Source organism: Thermobia domestica, chromosome 2 (assembly GCF_964235325.1).
Source record: "Thermobia domestica chromosome 2, izTheDome1.hap1.1, whole genome shotgun sequence".
NCBI classification, from domain to species: Eukaryota; Metazoa; Arthropoda; class Insecta; order Zygentoma; family Lepismatidae; genus Thermobia; species Thermobia domestica.
Genome location: NC_137455.1, coordinates 88,059,567 through 88,082,557, shown reverse-complemented (window position 1 = coordinate 88,082,557; position 22,991 = coordinate 88,059,567). Strand labels below are relative to the sequence as shown.

The window sequence follows — 22,991 nt, the reverse complement described above, 5'->3', positions numbered from 1 at the left end:
GGTCGTGAATATATATATATATATAATGCTTGGATAATTATGGGACATCTTGCAAGCAATACAAGAAATTATACAGGAACTAGTATCCGCTCTATCTAAATATTCGTGTTTCACAATCCTCGTACCGACGCAACAAGTATCAATTAGTACTTAAAAGTGTATTCTCATGTCTCACTTACTTCATACAATTCGTTACGCGAAAACTGGGTGTTTAGATAGAGTGCATACTAGTTTCTGTGTATTTCCTTGAACCGCTTACGAGAGGTTCCATAATTTTCAATCCAAGGAGTTTCAAAACGGGATATTTCGCATTTTTGGCGGTTTGAAATTCTGAAAGGATGTGTCTTCTAACCCATGTTTATTAGAACTTCTTCTTTCATTTGAAACAAGGAATCACCTCCTAAATTTACGGCACGGAGTTCATTAATCACTTCTTTAAACATTTCGGATGTAGTGTAACAATTCAAAGCTGAATGCAAAATTAAATTAAATTAAATCTTTGAGTTTTACGTCTCACGATTATACCGAATAGGCTAAAGAAGACGGTGATGATGAGAAATGAATGGAATGGTGGAATGAAGAAAGTGGGAGGGAAGCGAAAGAACTGACAGTCCACCGTTTTGAAGCTAAGCCTTCAAACCAGGATACTTCTTATCAATATTTTTCATGCTTTCTTCATATTTAACCATCAATCGAGCATAATTTGGATGGTTTGTGATAAAAAAAAAAAGGGGGGGATTTATCATCATTGGCAGACAGAAAGTAAAGAGGTCTACATCATTCATTCTTACAGCTCTTGACATTTGAAGGTACAGATTTACGTAATATATGTATATGAACCAAAATTGTGCTGTATAGCCATGCTCACCTCTGCGTGTAGCATTGCAGAATTTTTCATATTCAGCAAGAAATTCTTTAATTTCTTCTGGGATTTCATTTGCTGCATAAAATCTTTATCATGTTAGGTATTCATCAAATAGACCTAAAATCCAGGTGGAATCTCTGTATTAGAGCGATTAAGGAAATGTTTAATACGTTGAATTTGTAATGTTAGTGCAAAAAGAGGATGGAGACGTTTGGATCTATTGAAGTATCAGCCAGAAACGAATCCTTTGACACAATTTTGTGCAAGAACTCCACTTTCACATAGTATATGTGAACATATACACTCTGATATGATCCTTCCGCACCAAACCCCGTTAAGTTTTTTCTTGTACCTTATGACGTAATTTAAGCCCTTTTATCAAAAGCTCTTCTATTAAGGGAATTTGGCCCCCATTTCTTTTACTAACGAAATGTTTTGGTGATAGGTACACGGACAGAAACAAGACGGCGAAAGAAATTTTCTTGTACCTTATGACGTAAATTTCGGCCCTTTTTCGAATTTTGAATCTTGTCTTACGGACTAGTTTTTAGTTTGGGGTATCCTTCCGCACCAAACCCCGCTAAGTTTTTTCTTATACCATATGACGTAATTTTTAGACCTTTTTTCAAAAAAATCTTGTTTTAAGGGGGTTTAGCCCCTAATTATTTTATCTTACGAAGTGTTTTGGTAGCACATGAAAAGGAACAAAATGGCGAAAGAAATTTTCTTGTACCTTATTACGTAAATTTTGGTCCATTTTGAATTTTGTCTTATGGGGTTTAAGCCCCCGATAATCTTGTCTTACGGACCAGTTTTTAGTTTGGACATCCTTCCGCACCATATCCCGTTAAGTTTTTTTTTGTACCTTATGACGGAAATTTTGGCCCCTTTAAAAAAAAAAATCGGAGGCTCACTGTAGGCAAAAAGCCCCCGGTTTGGCGCACAAGACAAAGTTTTCCTTACGTTTCCGACCGACCAGCACCAGATGTGGGGTTGAAACAATTTGTACCTTATGACGTGATTTTTCATGTGCTAGTTTCCTGTCCATTATTAAATCTTAGTACTTGAATATGTGTTTCGGTGTCTGAAACTGGGAGATAGGAATTAATATAAATGAGAAATATCTGACCACTATGTTTTATGGTTACATTCTTCTGTTCGGAAACAACACTATTGAACTGCAAGATATAATTAGTCATCGTGTAACTGATATATAATAATAATAACTGATAATATATATGGTACCTGAACAATACGAGGTTCATAGGCTTCTTGCTCATGTTATTGAATTCGTTCAGGAAACCTTCCACTACTGTTCTCAAATGGGTAAAATCTGTAACTTCCATATAATTTCTAGTATCACCTTTCGGATTAGCAAAATCACAATATATCAAAGCTCGAAGCTCTGTTTCTCCTATCTGAAATAACAAGTATGATTTGCATTTATTTGCCTGTGATACGTTGTTTTAACAACATTCATGGAACATATTTATTCACAACTATTTACATTAAAATCAGATTGTCAGATTCATTTCTTAGATAAACTAATTATCTCAAGAATTTTTTAAACAACCGATTATTTTTTTAAAAAAAAATACTTCGATTCTGAAAAAAAAAGAAAAACTCTTCTACAGACACCTTTTTCTAGAGGAGATAATCGTCGAAAAATTTAATATATTAAAAGTACTAAAACAGAATGACATATTTACTTAAATAAATACCGAATTTTTAAATTTGTACGCAAGATATACAGAAAACATTTGTATAATCTGCAAAGGTAAAATCTATATTCACAAAGAAACGCAAGTTGGCAACTTCTTGGCCATCTTACCAAAGAAAATAAGATACACGAAACTATTCACTACCGTAAACTTAATATTTAATTTTATTTCTATATTCATATGTTAGGCTGGCTTTTTGTATGGCCAACATGGCTGCTAAACATAAGCAGGTTTCACTGTAAACTTAAAAAGATTTTAACACAGTTCCTCAGCCCTCTACAGTCGTCCCCAGGAAACAAAACTACAAAAGTTGATGATAACCTGTACTTTAAAATTGTTTAAAATATCGTGAACCAGAATCAAATAAATAATGCATTCATAAAAAATTACATACTCTTAAGACATTACGTTCTGCTCTAAATCCTATCTACATACATTTATAGTCCGCAATTCGTAAGCTTCTGTTGTAGCTACTTATCTTAATTATTACAATATATATGATTTTCTAAAAGCGATTGTAGGGATTTTATCCCTGTTTCCTTAGATCTGAGATTGACACAGAGAAAAGCATGTAAATATGGCATAAGAATATAATAAGATTTTCTTACATTGATCCCGTGCGTATTTTACAAAGAATACATAAATAACTTATATAACAAAAGCGTGAAAAAATATATAACCAATCATTTTCTTCTACAAAATAAAGATCAGACCATTGAAAAATGTCGATTAATTTCAATAAAAAAATCTTTAATTACTAGCGACACATAATCCAGCTTACCTCCCTTTTTCCTTCCGTTCGTAAACGTTCAAACATATCATCAAGATCTTCTTCGAATTCTTCCAAGCACACTTTATGCAACATATCAAATAACCATTCTCTATCTGCATTATCTACCAGTCTGTCATAATATACGCGCAATATTTCGTGTACCCACAATCTCTTCATGGCAAGTAGGTCTTCCATTGCTTCCGGTACGGACAGCAACACACCCTGTAAGAAGCAATTGTACAACGGAGGTCAAATTGTGCAGTGATAAACAATATCTCAATTGCTGCCTTACGCCACAGTACTTTCTACGTACAAAAATTGAATAATTTGTCATAGTGTGCAGTTGAAGAAATTGAAAATACAGAGACAGCGCAGTTATCAGTTAACTTAATAATTGGACGCATTAGGTAAATAAAATCCTTTTCAATGCATTTACACAAAATGAGGTTAGTTCCAAATATACAAGGTATATCAAAAGTCCGGGGCCATAGGTCAATTTCGTTATGAGTAAACATATTGAAAATAGGCGGTTTTCAATCTAAAATAGTGTAATTTTTCCAATCACATTAGCCGTTTCGACTTCATATTGGTACGACTCCACAAAGGGGGTTAAATGAAAAAGTCAAGTTGTCTATTCAGTAGACAGTCCTCTTAGGCCCTCAACATACCAACAATATAGTACTGTTGGGAAACAGATCTGCGTTCCCGTGTTAATTTTGAGTGGCCCTATGTTCCGTTCGAACAGCCTGCTGAGCTGGAAATTACCTTTTTTCTCATTTAATGTAGGGTTCACTATCAATGTAAAGCGTAAACGCCTAGTGCGATTGGTAAAATTAAACTATTTTAAATTGAAAACCGTCTATTTCCAACACATTTTATCTCTTTTCTTTTTGTTCTATCTATACTTATAACGAAATTAGCTTATGACCGAGGATTTTCGATACACCAGGATTATGTGCAGCACCTGGCCGTTGTGAGCTTGATTGGTCGGGAAGATTTAACGACGTCGATTCCGAGGCTATTTGTATCCACTCACGGAAAGACAAAATAGCCAAAACATAGTCTTCATAAAAGGCACGGGTGTCTGTGGCAGAGGACAAGGGGACGCGTCCCCCCCAAAAAATAAATCGTGTAGGGAAGCAAATCAGTGAAGGCTAAAGTTACTCATTACGGAGAATGTAAAGAAATAGAGAAATAAATTAATATTATTAATTAAATTTGAGTTTAGCTCCCTTAGTATTGAGACTATATAAGACTGAACGTACCCAGGGTGTCTACTAAAATTCCAAAATGAAATTTCGTGACTTTTTCGTGACCTTTTATTTACCAAATCATAAAATTTCCTAACATTTTCAAGAGCGAATTTGGGTACGAATTAGGCCGAATTTTCATCCATGCGATAGAAACGTACTTTGCTTGCGATTTGGTAGCGTCTAAAGTCGACTATAGACATTTTTGGTGGTGAATTTTGACGTTTTATAGAACAAAATTGTCCAATCTGTACTTACATTTGTACAGTAAAAAAAAAAAAAAAAAAAAAAAAAAAAAAAACTAAATTTTGTGACTTTTTCGTGACTTTCATGACCGTTTTCTGATTTCGTGACTTTTTCGTGACATTCGTGACTTTCGTGACCGATAGACACCCTGGTACCACTTAACGTGGGATCCGAGTCCCATGAACTCCCGACAGAAATCTAACCTGGGTCTCCCTCGCCGAAAATTAATGTTATATCTGTTGTTAAGTAGTAGTAGTACTGCACTGTTTCTACTTATAGGAAATTTCTGTTTTGAGTGTCTTGATATGATGGAAGTAAAACAACAGAAGTAAAGGAAGACTATAATTAAAGTATAATTGCTATACCAAGACAAAGTGGTTACGTAAGTTACTTAATGATCTTTGTGTATTGAAACTTCTAAGTTTGTAGCAAGTGGTGTACTATCGCATTTACGCGAATACAGGCCGCACTTTTTTTCCTAAATTTTGGCTTGAAAAATCATGGTGTGGTCTATAATCGAGATTTTCTCCCCTCAGATCATAAATCATCAGTTTCAAGATGACATGTACATATATTATTTTGCAGCCTTTAATTTGAGTCATTTCAGTTGTAACGACATATTTACATTTCCTGTTTTAAACTTCAAAATCAAGCAAATCATTTTCCACATCTGGATATTTGCACTTTGCCTAGAAATGAACGCCTACTTTTCGATCTATTTAAAAGCTTCTTTTCATTTGCACACCACCGACGAAGGTTTTACTTTTTTTTTTTTTTTTTTTTTTTTTTTAAAAAAACAAATCTGCGTCCAGCTTCACGTTTTCCGTGAAGTTTAAATTTCGCTGTGTAACTAGTACACTCCTTTCCCATCGTCACTCACAAATCAGATTATCAACTTTCCTCGAATTTTGAACTTCCTTACACTGTCGCTTAAATTAGTCACGTCACCAGACTTCCCAATACGCAAAACCTGTCCTGTTGGTGATTTGGTCAAACTTAGTTACGCCAGAGTTGAAGAAGGAGAAGGAGATGCAACTGAAAGTACTGTCTAATTGAACTTTCTCCTAAATTTAGTAGTGCGGCATTTGAAGTGTATAGTAGTGAGCACTTCAAATTTTGCTACTAAAAGTATGATACCTTGAGGGTAGCAAAGCTAAGAAGCATGGGTTATAAAAAAAAAAAAAAAAAAACACTTTGCAAAACTAGAAAAAGAAAAGTGTGGAAACAAAGTGGTACTGAAGAATGTGTATATTGAAAGTAAATTTAATGGAAATAGACTTTCTCCTTTCTTTCTTTCTTTTTAGTTTAACGCCCTACAGTTATGCCTTTTAGGATAAAGGAGACGAATTATTAATGTGAGTCAATGATTGTGAAATTAAAAGTTCTGAGCTCCCACACCGGAAATGGAACATGGGAACACTTACACAAGAGACACGTGTTAGCCACTAGACCAGCGGTGAGGGCTATGAAAATAGAAAGATAGCAAGGGAAAACTACTATGCTAATATAGAAAGAATAACTGTGTGTTTTAGACATTAAAAGAGAAAACGAAGTAAAAGAGAATTGCAAACAAATTGTGGCATTAGGAAAAAGTTCAGGAACATTGTTCTATAGGAAAATGAAGAATTAAAAGATATATAGATAATATACCTATTACGTTTATTAAGAATATAGTAGAGGATTTAGGATTTAGATTTCTGGGCTTTCGGCATCTAAGGCCATTTAGCCCATCACGTATGAGGGATGACTCCCTCGGCGAGCACACTATCCAGGAAAGGGAAAGGAAGAAAGGATTGGGGAAGAAAGGAAGTGGCCTGGGGCCTAGAAGTTAGGTACCGGTACCACCTCGGCACTTGCCTGGTGTGAATGAGCAAAATCCAGGAAAACCTCATTCAGGATGGCTGGCCTGAAAAAGCTTTTTAAATTTTATCGACTGACTGCCTCCACCGGGAATCGAACCAGGGACTGCTCGCACCAAAGGCGAGAGCGCTAGTGATTACGCTACGCAGGGCCACATTATAGTAGAAGAAAATAAAAAAATAAATAAATATTTGAAATCTGTAATCAAATTACAAGAGAGTCGTGATAGGACTTCTTACAGGGAGGTAAGATTTCATTAGATAAAAAAAAAAAAAAAAAAATCATTAAAATATATGGGGAATATGAAACTACACTGGCGCAAGAGTATTTAAGAACAAACAATAAAATTCACGGATCTGCCCTAAAGTTAGTACACGAGAAGAATGTAGTGGTAAGTACCAAATAGTACTATCCCAACATTGCACTCATGACACATTCTGGGCATGTTACAAAACGTACAGTAGATTTACTTGTCATAATAGAAGTGTAACTATCCCGAACGGCCTCACAACTGTTTGGAAGCGTAGCTAGTCAAGAGCATAGGTTATGTCTGTCTGAGAGAACATGTTTGTCAGAGCGGCTAGTGGTCAGACACCGTCTCACTATGCCTCACAACGTGCTCAATGATAAGTCCGAAGACTTAACAGGCTAGTATAGAAGATGTATACCGAGCAGACCACATTGGGTTCACCGAGTGTTGAGGGAATGGACGATATGCTGCTGAAGATGGGATTCCAGAAAGTGTAAGGTCGGAGGACAGGACAAGGACATCATAAATGCAAAATGTCATCTGAATGAAGATTAGAGGTGATAGGGATATGTAGCTGTATCTCCTCTCTTATCAAATACCAGAGAGTCAAGTGTGACTTCAATATGACGAACGAGAACATGTTCGATTTTACCTCTCACCTGCAAGTTTACCTAGGTGCAGAGGATCGTCATTGTGTCTAAGATAGAAATTATCCTAATCCCTGAATATAATCACCCTATATATTCATCTTGCTACACCAGTCTCTCCTAACAAACAGGTCAGGTGTCAGAAGTAATATTGCTAAAGGAAAGCGAGACTGCAGCTCAATCTTCAACAATCGATGTTTAGCGTTTATTCTCTCATTCTATGGTAGTTCTGATTGCACTGTAAGTGATCCTCCTCCCAGTTAGAGCGACCCGAAATAAGCTTTCTTTTGAGGAGCACTTCGGTACGTCGCTGAGGCACTGAAGATGGTACTTTGGCTGAGGGAATCCTTTACCTCTCATAATGTATATTGCTGAATGACCACTGACACGACATAATACTCGAGTGGCAATTCAATAATATGTTCTCACTCACACCTTATCATTATCGTCAATCATCCTAAAATCCTAGGCACTGTCTTCAATATACCCTTTAATACTTGATATGATCACGTATGTTAACTCGTTTTTCATATTATTAAATACTCTATTGCTTGTCTTAAAAGACAATCTCTTCCATAAATCCAAAAAATATAGTATGTCAACTTTTATTAGTGCACTAAGAATTATAGTATGACGTACATATATATTCTTTACCAGCTTATCATGCACGACTTGGACAACCTATTTTTGGATTATTTCTATCGGAAAGATATTATTTTCGTATACATCAAAATAATATTTTGTCTACCATCGATTGTGACAGATTTAATTTCATTGATATTCTATCTAAATGTTGAAGTTACTTCATATATACAGCTTATAAGCAGAGTTTAATCGAAGGATTTATCACGGTTTTGTAACTTTAAAGATGATCTGTTCAGCATAAATATAATAATTCGCTAAATTTACGATTGGCACATAAGAGCCCTGTTACATCCGATTATTATTTATATATTTGACCTACCTACCTTTAACCTGCTTACCACAGACCATACATATCAAATGCATTTATATATATGTATCAGAGACCACCATTTATGACAATACACACCACACATTATACAGGTCTTCCCTCAGTTTCAATGATGTCTTATTTTCTAAATCTTCATACCTCTGTACTAATGTTTTACATACATAGTGTATGGTATTCTCTAATACACAATTCATTTCAGCCTCCAGCTCGCATGACCATATCAACCCGTTAGTTAATCCTACTTGTTTGTTTTGCTCAGTAATTGATACTGATTGCCATGGTCTTTTTGTTTACATTGTAGTTCGGCCGATAATTGCTTGTTTAACCCTTTAGAGATCTTGACTTTTTGGGCTATTTTTTAGACTTTCAGTTAAGCAGCTACTGCATCGTCACTATTTATGCTAGGATCATGGTTCATACCTCATTCTCTTCAGAATAGATCTGGCTTTCAAATGGTACCACTTGCATGCCCATACCATAAACCAGGAGAGGGAAAATTAATGTCGAAGGGAAAATTTTGAGGGGGAAATTTTTTTGTCCAACTTCCCTCCCCCCCTGTGTGTACGTAGAGACCTCCAAAAAATCTGATAAATAGTACTTGGTAAACTAAATGCGTGTACCAAATTTCAAGTTTCTATCTTGACTAATAAGGGCGGGAGAAATTTTATAAAAAATTCCCACAATGCTCCAAATTACCACAAAATACTATGATCTCAGGGAAAATATTTCCTGAGACATCCCTAATTACCCTAGGAACATGTGTCGCCCATATTCTCTTCTGAATAGAACTGCCTTTCAGGCGGTACCATTCACATGTCTCCATCATGTATCTAAGGCGGGAAATTCCAGAAAAAAGGGATTTTTGGTCTAAATTTCCCTTTTTTCAACTTTTAGCCCCTCTGGACCTCCCCTGTTTTAACGCAGAAATCTGAAAAAATCTGTTAAATGCTACTCGGTGGACTGAATGTTTGTGCACAATTTCAATCTTCTAGGTGCAAAAATAAGCCCGCCAAAAAAAATTCAAAAAATTCCCCATGTTACCCTATACAGAAGTATATTTTAAAAAAAAATCACTGAGACGTCCCTAATTACCCTAGAATAATAATTCGACCGTCATTCTCTTCAGAATGGAACTGCCTTTCAGACGGTATGACTCACGTGTCCTCATCATGTATGTGAGGCGGGAAAATCCTGAAACACGGGATTTTTTGGGTAAAAATATCCCTTTTTTCAACCCTTTGCCCCTCTGGTCCCCCCCCCCCCCCCCGTTTTAGCACTGACATCGGAACAAAAAATCTGGTAAATACTACTCGGTGGACTGAATGTTTGTGCAAAATTTCAATCTTCTACATGAAAAAATAAGCCCGCCAAAAAATAATGAACATAGGCTTCATAAGGGAAAATTTCTATTTCAAAATTATGACGTCATCACCTCCTATGTCTGGACGCAGGATGGTCTGAAACAATACGTAATGTCTTCTACAATGTATCTGGACTTGAAAAACAAAAAAGAACCGGACGAAAAAGCTCAAATAGAAGAGAAATAACGCAATGTACGATGAAAAATGCGTATCGTACAAAATGTATGATAAGATCCCCAAAGGGTTAATATATATGCCTTCTAATATCCAAACACCCACAGATGCACAGTGTGACAACATGAGATTTCCCTAACTGAATCAGCACTGGAGTCCGCAACAACGTAATAGTTTATTGTGGTGGTTAGAGGGATATACCCTTTATTATATATATATCACTATTATCCTCAGTGTGGTCAGAAGAACTATCTCGCCCATCTTCATCAACAATATCGTTATCTGCTTAACGGAAATAGAATTCATCGATATTTTGCTACCTATACCGATTTCATTATATGAATTTCTTTTGGTCTTCAAATTATTTTGTTTTTCTTATCCTAATGTATACGTTATAATTATGTACTAATGATTTTCTGATTGAATTAAACAAAACAAAAAATATCAAATTACACAACTTTGTAACTTTTTGTTTATCAATAAAATTTAGTATTTACTACAATTACCTGTATTACTCTGGAGAAATCTCTCAGGTTGAAAAGATAGTGAGATTTTAAAGGAGTAGGTAAAAGTGATTTCCTTGCTTCGTTGTAAATGACTAAAGTAGCTGATACTATTTCATTAATACACGGATCGAATTCTTTTCCAAAACCCCTTTAAAACACATAAAATATATAGGTTACATTCATCATTATATAAACATATAAAATTATTGTAAAAAATTAAAATATAAATAAAACTTGATAAAAAAAATTGACATTTTTATTACAAAATAAATACCGATTTTTAATAATATTTAGTAGAATTATATGAGACACTACATTTAAAAATGAATAGAAATAATTATGATAAACATTTCATAAAATTGATATCACGCCAAAGCGTCGATAGAGCAACTGCCACCAAATCTGACACCTGAACCTAATTCCCCGCCAGTTTAACGATCAAGTTTGGTTTTCCTGCATGTATATTTTCTAAAATCAATTACATTACAACCTTCAGTTTATTGAACAAGTATAATAATTCATGTTCTCAAAAACAAACGTCTGTTGATCTCTAAAATGTCATGTATTTTAAAAAGAATTAAGTTACTAAAAATGGACTTTAAGAAAGTCAAGAAAAAATACATTACACAGAAACCTTGATTCCAGATATTATTAAATGTCTTTGAAGAGAAAGCATGTTGTACGAGGTGTGGCAATTAAATAACGAGACTGGTGTCATAAATGTGTTGTATTGCAAAAAAAAAAAAAAAAAAAAAAAAAGACTGTTATCCCCTTCAATATACTCCCCTCCCGTATCTATACACCGCTGCATACGTGCCTTCCATTGTTCAAAGCAATGCTGTAGGTCATCAGATGTCACCTGTTCAACTCTACCGTTTTTCGTGCCAACTCTTTAACAGACTGAAAATGTGTTCGCTTCAATGCACTTTTCACTTTTGGGAATAGATAAAGTCTCAGGGAGCCAGGTCTGGGGAATACGGAGGACGATCGAGCACAGGAATGCGCTTGGCTGCTAACAACTGCTTCACAGAAAGGGCATTATGGGCAGGTGCATTGTCTTGGTGGAGGATAGATGCATCGTTCTTCCACAAATCCGGTCTCTTCTTCCTTATTCTTTTCCTCAGCTTGATTAGGACTTCTTTGTAGTAGGTCTGATTCACTGTTTGACCCTGATGCACCCATTCAGTCATGACGATACCCCTGATATCGAAAAAAAAAAAAAAAAAAAAAAAACGATGAGCATTGCCTTCACTTTTGACTTGCTCATTCGTGCTTTTTTTTATTCTCGCGATGTGGGAGTCTTCCAGTGCATGGATTGACGCTTAGTCTCGGGGTCATACTGAAAAATTCATGTTTCATTACATGCGATGACACGTGTTAGCAAGTCTGGTTCTGCTTTGAGTCGTTCCATGACGTCACAGCAAATGATCTTTTGAATGTCTTTTTGTTCCTGAGAGAGGTTTTTCGGGACAATTTTTGCACAAACTTTTGTCATGTTTAAATTGTCATGCAAAATTTGTCTTACTGTCTCTTTGTTAATGTTAGTCATGTCTGCGATCATCCGAATGCTCAGACGTCTGTCTTCCCGCACCAGTTCATTAATTTTTTGAACATTTTCGTCCGTTCTTGAACTCAAAGGGCGGCCGGGTCATTCATCATCTTCAACCTCCTCCCTACCTTCTGAAAATCGTTGGTGCCATTCGAAAACTCGCGCACATGACATAGCATTAACACCATACACCTCTTTTAACATTGCACAACATTCCTTCGGTGTTTTGTTTAATTTCACCAGAAATTTGATGTTAATGCGCTGCTCAACTTCACTGTTCACCATGATTCCGGCACTACTGCCGAACACTGTCCTCTTCATGAAAGCCTGCAAAGAAGAGAAAAGCTTACAGAATCATGAAACAAACAGTGGCTGCTCATGAATGTTCAAGATCAACACATCATTAGCTACTCCCCCCCCCCCCCACGATCCTGCGCGACAGGAGGTGGGCAGTCTCGTTATTTAATTGCACACCTCATATATGGTGTACAATTCCCGAAAATAATATTTGTACCTGCAAAAAACTGAAAAGTAATATTACCTGCTGAGATCATTAAGAAACAAATGAAGTGGTTTTTACATTTTTTACATTTATTTTCTTGTAACTTGTCATGTACGCCTAATCAGTACTTCAAATTATTTCCCCATACCCCAACTTTCTTTAAAAAGTTGTTCCACAAGCATAGCAAGATTCTGCAACATGGATATTTAGATACAGAGCATGTAGTTCCTACGTGATTCCTTGGAATGACTACGATTGGTCCCATGGTTTCAGAACCATGAGCTTTCAAGTTCATTTTTCAGTAGTTTTCGGCAGCTTATAACTTTGAAAAGACGCGTAATCTACCCCAAGAATTTATTAGATATTTTCTGCTTCTTCGAGCTCACCTACATGATATCTCCATGTCACCATTATTTCAGCAACTATATAATGTATATAGGAGAGCCGCGGTAATGCAGTAGGTAAGGCGTCTAACTGCTGACTCTGAGACAAGAGATCGATCGCCGGTGAGGATTTAATTTTGGTGCCATCGTTCCAATGGGGCTCTGAGATTCATCCAGCTTCTTTACCCAGGATACCTGAGGAAGCCAAGGAGTTCGGAAAAGTGCTGACTACACATCCGTGAATACAGAAGAAAAGAAATTATGGAGTCTTTGCCTTCACACATAGCTCTTCGGCCTTCATGTCCTGTCCCGAATAGAATGAGGGGCAACTTTTGCTTTGCACATAATAACAATTATCACCATAGCAAATTACTGTTAATTTACTGGTGGCTCCAGGTCTTTCCAATTTTTCTCTACAATCTTCTATATTGGACAATATTTTTCGACATTATTCCCTAGCGCTAGGAAGATGTTGCTAGATTTCTTCTTGTCCTTTTGTATGCAGTCAAGAGTTGGTTTTGTCCATCGATCATCATTTGTTCTTTTAATAGGTCCGGCTCACTGGCACTTTGATATGTGCTCTTTTGCACAATTATTTAAAATGAACAAATATCAAAATAAACAAAAATCCGGACTGGTGTAGCTAATTTGATGGAGACTGATTTTGCACAGTTAATTAAATCCAATGCTTACTCTCGTTTCCATGGAAATGGATCCTGGATTGGATCGCCAATTTGATAGAGACTTAATTTTTATTAAATTTGAAATTATCTGATTAAGTTCATCTCCATAGCAACAAATCCTGACTAAAGATGTCATTTTTCATATGTTCTGTTTCTTTAAAAAAAAAAAAAAAAAAAAAAAAAAATCCTGAATAGGTAAAGCTAATTTATATATATACTAAAATTTATATATATACTTATTTAACCCAAAACGCGCAACTAACCAATGCAAGAAAAGAAACTCAGATTCTTTGTAAAGTATATACCAATCATGAGATGAGATCCCCCAACTTGTTCATTTCATTTACACATTGATATATATATATATATATATATATATATATATATATATATATATATATATATATATATATTGGTACAATAAGCTGTTTCACTCACAACATAATATTAACTTAAATAATTGCTTTTACTGTTTCCAGATATTATTGCCGTTACAAGTCATGGGCAACATCGATATAAAGACCAGCACAAAGAAACTGATTAATTGATTTCATCAGAAATAGCTTACAATTAGTATTCATATACATTTATGTTTTATGAAATTTTCAATCTGTAATCAAAATTCAGAATGTATTATTTGATTTAGTTAATTACAATCCAATGAATCTTAAATGGTTGTATTAATTGGCTTTTGTTATTTACTTAGACAATTTAACATTGGAACTTTTGTTATTCTAGTATTATAATTGTTAGCCATCTATGGAATCTAACTAAGACTGACTAACCACATTTAAAATCCTTCCAATAAGCGAACAAAATCGATATGGGCTGATCCACACTAACCACTCTCCAACATTATACGTTCCAGAATAATAAATAAATAATAAAAAAACCTAACAATGTCTGTCAACTATGTATTGAGGATTTTTGACACATGTATCGCTACAATCTGCTTTTATCAATTAGCGTCAAAATTGCAGCGCATACTAAGCGCCACTATGTCTGGTTACTACCCCTAGCCATAAAACATTCAACTACAATACAACTACTACCTGACGATGATCTATGAAATATACACACATGAAGTGCAAGTACAGAATGAAAGAAGAAAGAAAGCAAAACAGAAAAATCTACGGGACAGACTATTGAATTTACTACGGAACGCATTTTTGGCATTCTACATGTCCAAATCTACATTTGGAAAGCAAAACATTTATATTTTGATCAGCACCATTCATTAATCTAATTAAAATGATGATTGCAAGTCAGTCTTCCTATAGGAAGGGCAGCAAACTGAAGCTGAATTCCCTTTACACGCGTACATTAGGCTAACTTATATTCTCCACAATTTCTTTTAGATAGTTATATAACAATAACTATTTTTCCAACGTGACGAAACGAAAATTATATTGGTCCTGGCTAATAAGAATAATAATAACGGAAAAGAAGGTCGTTCGATGTTGTTTTCAGGTCGGTACCAAAATACTATGAAGCTATAACAAGGGATTTCATTCTCTGATAATAAAGATAAAAATGAAGTGAAAATATTCCTAGGAGATGGATAAGATGTGTGACGCAACACCAATTTAGTTAAATATAATAATATGAGACATTTGCATATTTAACTGAGCTGAGATTATCGTCACAGTTACTACACATGCACTATATCATCACGGTAACTTTATGATAGTAGCTCAATCGTCGCCATCTTGGGCTGGCAACTTCAATCTCCTGATAATTAAATGTGGAAAATTTGGTTACCTGAACTGCAGGTACGTTTACCCGTAGACAGAAAATTCCTGACACGAGCGAGATTCCGACTCTGATCTCCTCTTCCTCAATGTTGGATCCTTTCCGTATCTTGATTTCTGCATCTACTAAACTCTTGTCCACATCAACATGGCTGACATGAAACCCATTGGCTTCTCGGTGACATTACCAGAAACAGTTTGAAATAATAAATTTTGACGGAAACTCCTTAAACACCAAATACAACAAAGGTTCAGCCAAAACATCAATTTAGTCCCAGGTTTAGTTCCAAACGTAATAATTTTCTGTCTTCATTTTTAAAATTTTTTGGAGTTTCCTACCACCGTTCTTCCGCTAACAATATTTTTCTTCTTCTTCTTCTTATACATATGACATAATTGCTCGCACACAGTAGCTAGATTTTCCAACTATTTTGAAACATCTATGAATTATTCGCTATTTCAACTACATAATTTTAATATCATCATTAAGAATGCATCCTACCCGTTTTTCTGTTGAATTTTAAGTTTCTAAAAACATTCAGAGTAATTTTCTTTGACTCACTTATTAGGGGCCTGGTAACAGAAAACATATCTTTCTAAAACAAGTGAATAACGTAATACTTGTTACTGATAGTTGAGTAACGATTTTCGTTTCCTATTCCAATACGCACCGACGCTGTGTTATTGGAAAGCAGCTACAACTGAGAATCCAACTCATATTATAAATCGGTATGTTACCGTATATAAATTTTGTATAGTTCTTATTTACAAAATTAAGGTAATGAATGTACAGATTTAGTACCAATTCGCCAATATATATTACAGAACTTACAGAACTTGGACTACCGAGAAAGCTAATTAGATTAATTAAGATAGGTTTAAATGAATCCCAAAGTAAAGTCCGGGTAGGAAAATTTATGCCAACGAGCTTTCGCGTCGAAAATGGCCTGAAACAAGGAGATGCGTTGTCGCCATTATTATTTAACTTTGTTCTGGAATACGCTATAAGGAAAATCAAAGATAGCAACCAGGGCCTACAGTTGAACGGTATTCACCAGGTTATGGCATATGCTGATGATGTAATAGGGGATAATAGGAGAACAATAGAAAGAAATGCAGAGATCTTATTAAACACTTGCAGGGACATGGGTTTAGAAGTAAATGCAGAGAAAACTAAATAATGGAAGTGCGTCGGGACCGTAATACAGCAAATTATGGATGCGTTAAAATATTAAATAATACTTTTGATAAAGTGGATAGTTTCAAATATCTAGGATCAATATTAACAGAGGAAAATCATTTCACGAAGAAATTAAATGTCGACTAAAAGCAGGGAATTCGTGTTACTATTCGGTTCAAAATCTCTTGTCGTCGCGAATTCTGTCGAGGAATTTGAAGCTTAAAATATATGAATCGATAATCATGCCTGTTGTTCTGTATGGTTGCGAAACATGGTCGCTTACACTGAGGGAAGAACATAGATTGAAAGTATTTGAGAACAAGATCCTGAGACGAATATTCGGACCCAAGAGGAACGGGAATGGGGAATGGCGGAAACTTCATAACGAGGAACTACATAATTTATACGGTTTACCCAACATTGTTAGGGTGGTCAAGTCTAGGAGGCTTAGGTGGGCAGGTCATGTAACTAGACTGGAAGAAAGTAGAAACGCTTTCAAAGTATTGACTGGAAGACCAATCGGAAAACGACCATTAGGAAGACCTAGGCGCAGATGGGAGGACAATATTAAGATGGATCTCGCAGAGATAGGAATACAAGGTAGAAACGGATCCAGTTGGATCACATATATTTGCTTGTTTACTTAAACACAAATAAGTACAAGTCTGCAGTTATATGCGGCTTAAGTCTAGAAAAGAAACACAATAGCAAATATAGTAAACAAAGAAAAAATCACTGGGAATTAATCTAACAAGAACAACACCCCAATCTACATATCAACGGTAGCAACACTGCACTAATTAACTATATAGGTGCTACAAAATAATAACACAGAATAACATAACAAATCAATGTACCTTACTAATTAATTATACGGGTGCCAAAGAAAATAACACAGGAAATAGAAATAAAAAAATCAATGTACCGTTACCGGTAAACCGGTACGTTAGAACTTTAATGCCTTTATTTCCATAATATTCATTACTCCTATATTCCTGTGATCTATGTGGTGCTCTTTCTATCTTTTCAAATGTCTCCATGTTTCGCTGTCTGCAGACGGTGAATGTCTGATTTTGTTAGTGTTTACGTCTCCGCTCCATATCCCGAAAGAAGCAGAATACATTTATTGAATATTTTGAGCTTTAAACATTATGAAGATATTCCTTCCGAATGCACTCAGACGTTATTAGTTTATCTTTATCCCTTTGTTCTTTGAAATCAAATTCACATTCAAATAGGTTTATAAAAAGTTCAAGAGAACTAGTATCACCTCCTATTCTTACCGTCTTTGTATAGATAAACATTTTGGATATTTGCGCTTGTTTGTTCATAGATATAATCTATAAATTTTATATAAGCTTCTTCTATATACTTGATCAAAGAGTGTATATAATCACCGGGGTCTTCACCGAATCGAAAGGCCTTTCATAGTCAATAAACGCAGCACATAAGGTTAATTCATTCTCACTTGATTTTTCTATCAGTTCCTTCACTACTTGAAGTTGGTCTATTGTGTTATAACCACTTCTAAATTCAGTTATTTTCTTGGTTTGGGGAATTTATTTATTTTATTTACTGTTTAATACAAGCGGAAACACTTTCGTACACAATTTGTAAATTGCAGCGAGAAACTTTATAGGTCTATAATTGCGTACATCTCATTTGAGTCCTTTCTTATGCAGCATTATGACCATCGCATTTCTTCACTTCCAGAGAACTCAACTACTTCGATGGCATTTAGTATAAACATGGGCTATGATTTTTCCACTTCTTCACCAGCTTCCTTTAGTATCTAATGTACTCCTATTTTCTCGTTGGATTTTCCCTCGTTTTATGTTCCTTATGGCATATGCAACCTCATCTTACAGCACGATAGTATCTCTGTCTCCTCTTCATCTTCGTTTACTTTTATTTCTAATTCATAATTTTAATATAATTTGATGTAGAGCAGTTGAATCTCCTCCAGTATTTCTTCGCGATTTTCAGTGATTGTACCATTCAATTTATTTAGCGCTACGATTCGGTTTGTCAATTGCATATGCTATCCTTTGTATTCTTAACGCCATGTTGTCCACAATTGTTTTTCTTACGAGGTTGCTTTTGAACCTTATCTTCCGTAACTAACTTTTGTATTGTCTTGAAAAATTCCACACATTCTATTTTGGATGTCGCATTGTCACTGTTCATCTTCATTTCTCTTCTTCCTCATCAGATGCTGTGTTTCACTGGAGATTCCCTTCTCATTCTTCTTCCTCGTAATCTATATATATAAAAGAGAACGTACAAAATCCTTTGTCCGCTCATCACGCTAATACGGCTGAACCAATTTCTTTCATTTTTGGGGGGTTATTAGGATTTGGACCCTAGATGGTTTTTATCATATCACTTTAATTTTTAATTACCAGTGTCTTGAGATAATTGACCATTCAGGTGTCCACAAATCCTTTGTTAGTTCATCATAGGTAAAAATAAACGTATTTATATGCAACCCGCATGACCGTGTCACTCGGCGGGTTAACATAAATGACAGGCGATATACAGCGGAAAATAGCTTGAATCTTCTGTTTAAAATTTTTTAATTGATTTGCTTATTTTTACAGACACTTTTACAATATGCCAGCACCGGGATGACCGCAGCGAAGCGGGGCGGGTTAACATAAATGACAGGCGATATAATGTTAAGATTTACTGCAATCTTCTATGGTTTTTATCATATCACTTGAAAGCGAAAAAGTAAAAATTATCTAAGTAACAAAGTTTATTGCGTTCCGGGGTGACCGCAGCGAAGCGGGGTGAACGCTGCTAGTATTTCATAATCCTCGTAACTTCTCCCATGAGATTTTTTTGAGTCTTGCTTGTTATCTGTTCATAATCTTCTCTTCAAGTGCGATCAAATAGTTTTCCGTATTGCCTTGCAAATTTCCAGTTGAAATACGTTACGCTTCTCTTAAAGGATATTCTTTTCTTCACGTTCGTGTCGTCCTGCAAGCTTTTTGTCTTTAGATGCAGTTTAAACCATTAACATTTGATAGTGACCTCCTGTGTTGAATCTGTTCAGAATATCGGTCTTCAGTCGCATATTTTCAGTTTGACATGTTGTAGTTAATTTTACTGGTCCTTTTACTTGGATGTCGCCATGCCCGTTTCCTGTGAGGCTTTTTATTGAAGAAGGAATTCAAAAAGTATCTTATCGCGACTTCAGCGAATGCTATTAAAAGGTTTCCTCATTTCTCTAGGTCGCCATATCCGAAATGTTCTATTGATTTTTCGTTTAGTTCTTTTGTCCTACTCTGGCGTTGAAATCTCCCATGATAATTTTTACAAAATTCTTTTCTTTAGTATTAAACTCTAGAATTCTTCGCAACATTCTTTCATTTTTTCTTCCGAATGACCTGTTGTGGAAGCACGCACTTGAACTACTTACAGCATCTACCTGTGGGAGAGTTGCTACTCGAGCTGCTCGAGCTTGCTACTCGAGTAGAAATACTACATCCAAGACATTTCTCTTCAGTCTTTATCGTTAATAAGAAATTTAACATAATCGATTTTAATATACTCCGATCTTCTGTAACAGAATAGGTGTCTGCTCTTCAATTCTCTTAGTTTCTCTCCTTTACTTCTGAATTTGCTTAATTTGATGACATCCCAGTTGGTCTTCATAGTAGCTCTAACTTATATACTATATGTTAGGAATACAACAGTTGGTATATTGAAAGTTCCAGTGACCTCTTTTAACTCATCTTCATATTTTCCTGCTTCCTTACCAACAACAATAGCTAAGAAACCAAGTCTTCTACGGATTCTAAGAAGCGAGTTCTGGAAACTTTCTTAAAATTTCATATCATAAGAGCCTGAAACATTTGTGATTCTGAGTCCGTTTCTTAATCAAGCATATGTTCTGTCATTCGCCTCTCCTTTTTAAAGATCTGAAGCTTCTCCCTATCTCTTATATTTTATTTTTTATTCTTTTAGCATTTTCACGTTCCGTTTGAATTCTATTTTGTTTTAATGTTTTATTTTTTGTACTTCACTTTCTTGGAAGTTTTATTTTCGATTTTCAATGCATAGAAGTGTCAGCATTGGGTTTATCGTGACGGGAACAAATTGTCTCGCTGCTGATGTACCCATTATACTGTGTATCAAACAATCAACCGAAGCTTCTCTCAGCAGTGAATAAATATAACTCTCTCTTTTCTGCACTACATATATACAGGTTTGTGTAAAATCTGATTAAGTAAATCGATCCAGGGAAACCTTCTAGCGCCTAAAATGATATCTAGATTCTTCGATAGCTAATTCGATCCTACATCATGCGTACTTTTAACGGATACACAACATATTTTAGTGTTTGTATCTATTACCGTTATATATGCAATACTGAAACCGGAAGTAATAGTGGTAAGACTATTGTGGTTAACTGGCGTGAATATACCAATGGGTTACATGGAAACAGTTCGTCAAGATGTAACAAAATGGCAGAAAGGGTTAATTGTGTATGGGCATGTACACATAGTAAATTTAGTTACCCGATTTTTTGTTGTATCAAAACAGACTGTTCAATGTGTTTACAAGGAATAATCTACCATGCGTATGAGTGTAAAACGAAATCAGAACTGTGGTCGCAAAAAGACTGTAACTTAAAGAGATCGTCGACAAATTTTATTCCTCGTCAAGGAAAATCATTTTTAAATCCGACAGCATGCAGTTCAATTCCAACCGATTTCTACAACAACACTACGAAGGAAATTTCATATAATGGAGATTTGGAATTAAGTACCACGAAGGAGAATTTTTCTTACAGGGGCGTATACATGTCTTCAATGACTCAACAATACAGACACTGGACTGAAAAGGACTGGAACCGTGTGCTGTAGTTAGCCTAATCGTGTTTTTGTGATCCGTCCAATGAATAAAGACGTCGACTGGAAGTTTATTCAGCATTTGAAATCATCTGTAGTTAATAATAATAATTACCATCGTAGGAGCACTCGGACAGGTAAATAACTTCATAAAAGGTAGACAAAAATAGTTTAACTCATAAAATTAAGTAACTATTGTGAAGTAACTGTGTATTTGATGTGAAGTAACCATGTGATAATTGTATAAACTGTTAATTTGCTAAGTTATATTACTTTATTAAATTACGTTTATCCTTTTTTGATTAGGCAAAACCATGGAGGACACGTCGACAAGGGGTATTCGCCACAAGGTTTAGGAAGGTGCAGGATCGTCGTGAGAGGCACGTAGCTCCATTGGAGAACAACTAACTCCATGCCTTGAGAGTACCATTCTGTTGGTTCATCGCCGCAGGTTCAATTAAGTCCAACATCTGATTAGTGGAATGAAGGTGTAGGAGAACATCATCGGAGACGTATTGTAACGAGGGAATTCACCGCCCCTGGCAGTCCAGCAGGATTATGATCCAGTTGTTGGCTGACTCCAGTACATCCAGGCTCCTCCAGGGAAAACCATTCATCATCCAGATGACCAGGACGACACCAGTCTCATCGTAATGTCAGGCTAGTGCTTATCCTTTATCTCTTAATCATAACCTATCTCTCTCTCTCTCACCTTTTCCCTAACTAGACATTCTCAAAATTAAAACATTTGAATGTTATTTAAATTCAACCATAATTTTGCAGTTAAGTACCGTGTTGTGTATCAGTTTCATCCCCAATTGTCACATTTATTCAATGAGTATTTTAGAGATTATTCTGAGCTATTAACTGATGGAACAGCACCGGCACAGTATTGCATTATTTTGAACATGAGTATGTAATGAACACAAATGGAACTAACAGCTAGATTAACTGACGCAAGCAATGGATCGAAATAATGTGAAATCAGGTTCAGTGTTCCGATGACCGATGTATAAATCGGATGAACCATTTTATAAAAACTTCTAAAGAAAAACTTCTTTTATTCACGTTTCTTTTCCACAAAAATATAATATTCTATTCATAGTTCTTTTCTCGTAAAGAGAAAATGTTCCTAGTCTTTTTCTTGATAGAAAACAAAGCGATTTTATATAAGAAAGGAAATGTTACTCTCAAAATTCCTTTCTTTAAAAAAGAACACATTCTGTTTATAGCTCCTTATTTAAATCAAATGTGTTTCGTTAATAGTTTCTTAAAATTCTTCCAATGTCATATATTTTTAAATGTTTATTTTTGTTTAGAGGAATACAAATTGCCAGGAGTACGTAAAATGTTTAATATTTCTTACGGCTTTCACTATTCTAGACTTCAAATATACACACATTATCTAACACACCTAACAAAATTTTAACTGGCTAGTCTAGTGACTAATGTGCGTGGC

The 22,991-nt window shown here is 35.3% G+C and overlaps 1 protein-coding gene across 4 annotated transcripts in view; it reads right to left on the bottom strand.

Moving 5' to 3' along the window:
• The window catches only part of Dhc36C (Dynein heavy chain at 36C), a 365,150-nt gene that overhangs the window by 162,223 nt on the left and 179,936 nt on the right, over positions 1-22,991 (bottom strand). For all 4 annotated transcript variants that reach the window (XR_014128870.1, XR_014128871.1, XM_081743777.1 and 1 more), the window contains 3 exons: positions 10,626-10,773; positions 3,368-3,580; positions 2,111-2,283 (listed from right to left, as the gene is read on the bottom strand). Coding sequence is in view for 2 of the 4 variants with exons in the window: in XM_081743777.1 (XP_081599903.1) it covers positions 2,111-2,283; positions 3,368-3,580; positions 10,626-10,773 (534 nt within the window). In the remaining 2 variants the exon portion in view is untranslated. The remainder of the gene's footprint in view (positions 1-2,110; positions 2,284-3,367; positions 3,581-10,625; positions 10,774-22,991) is intronic.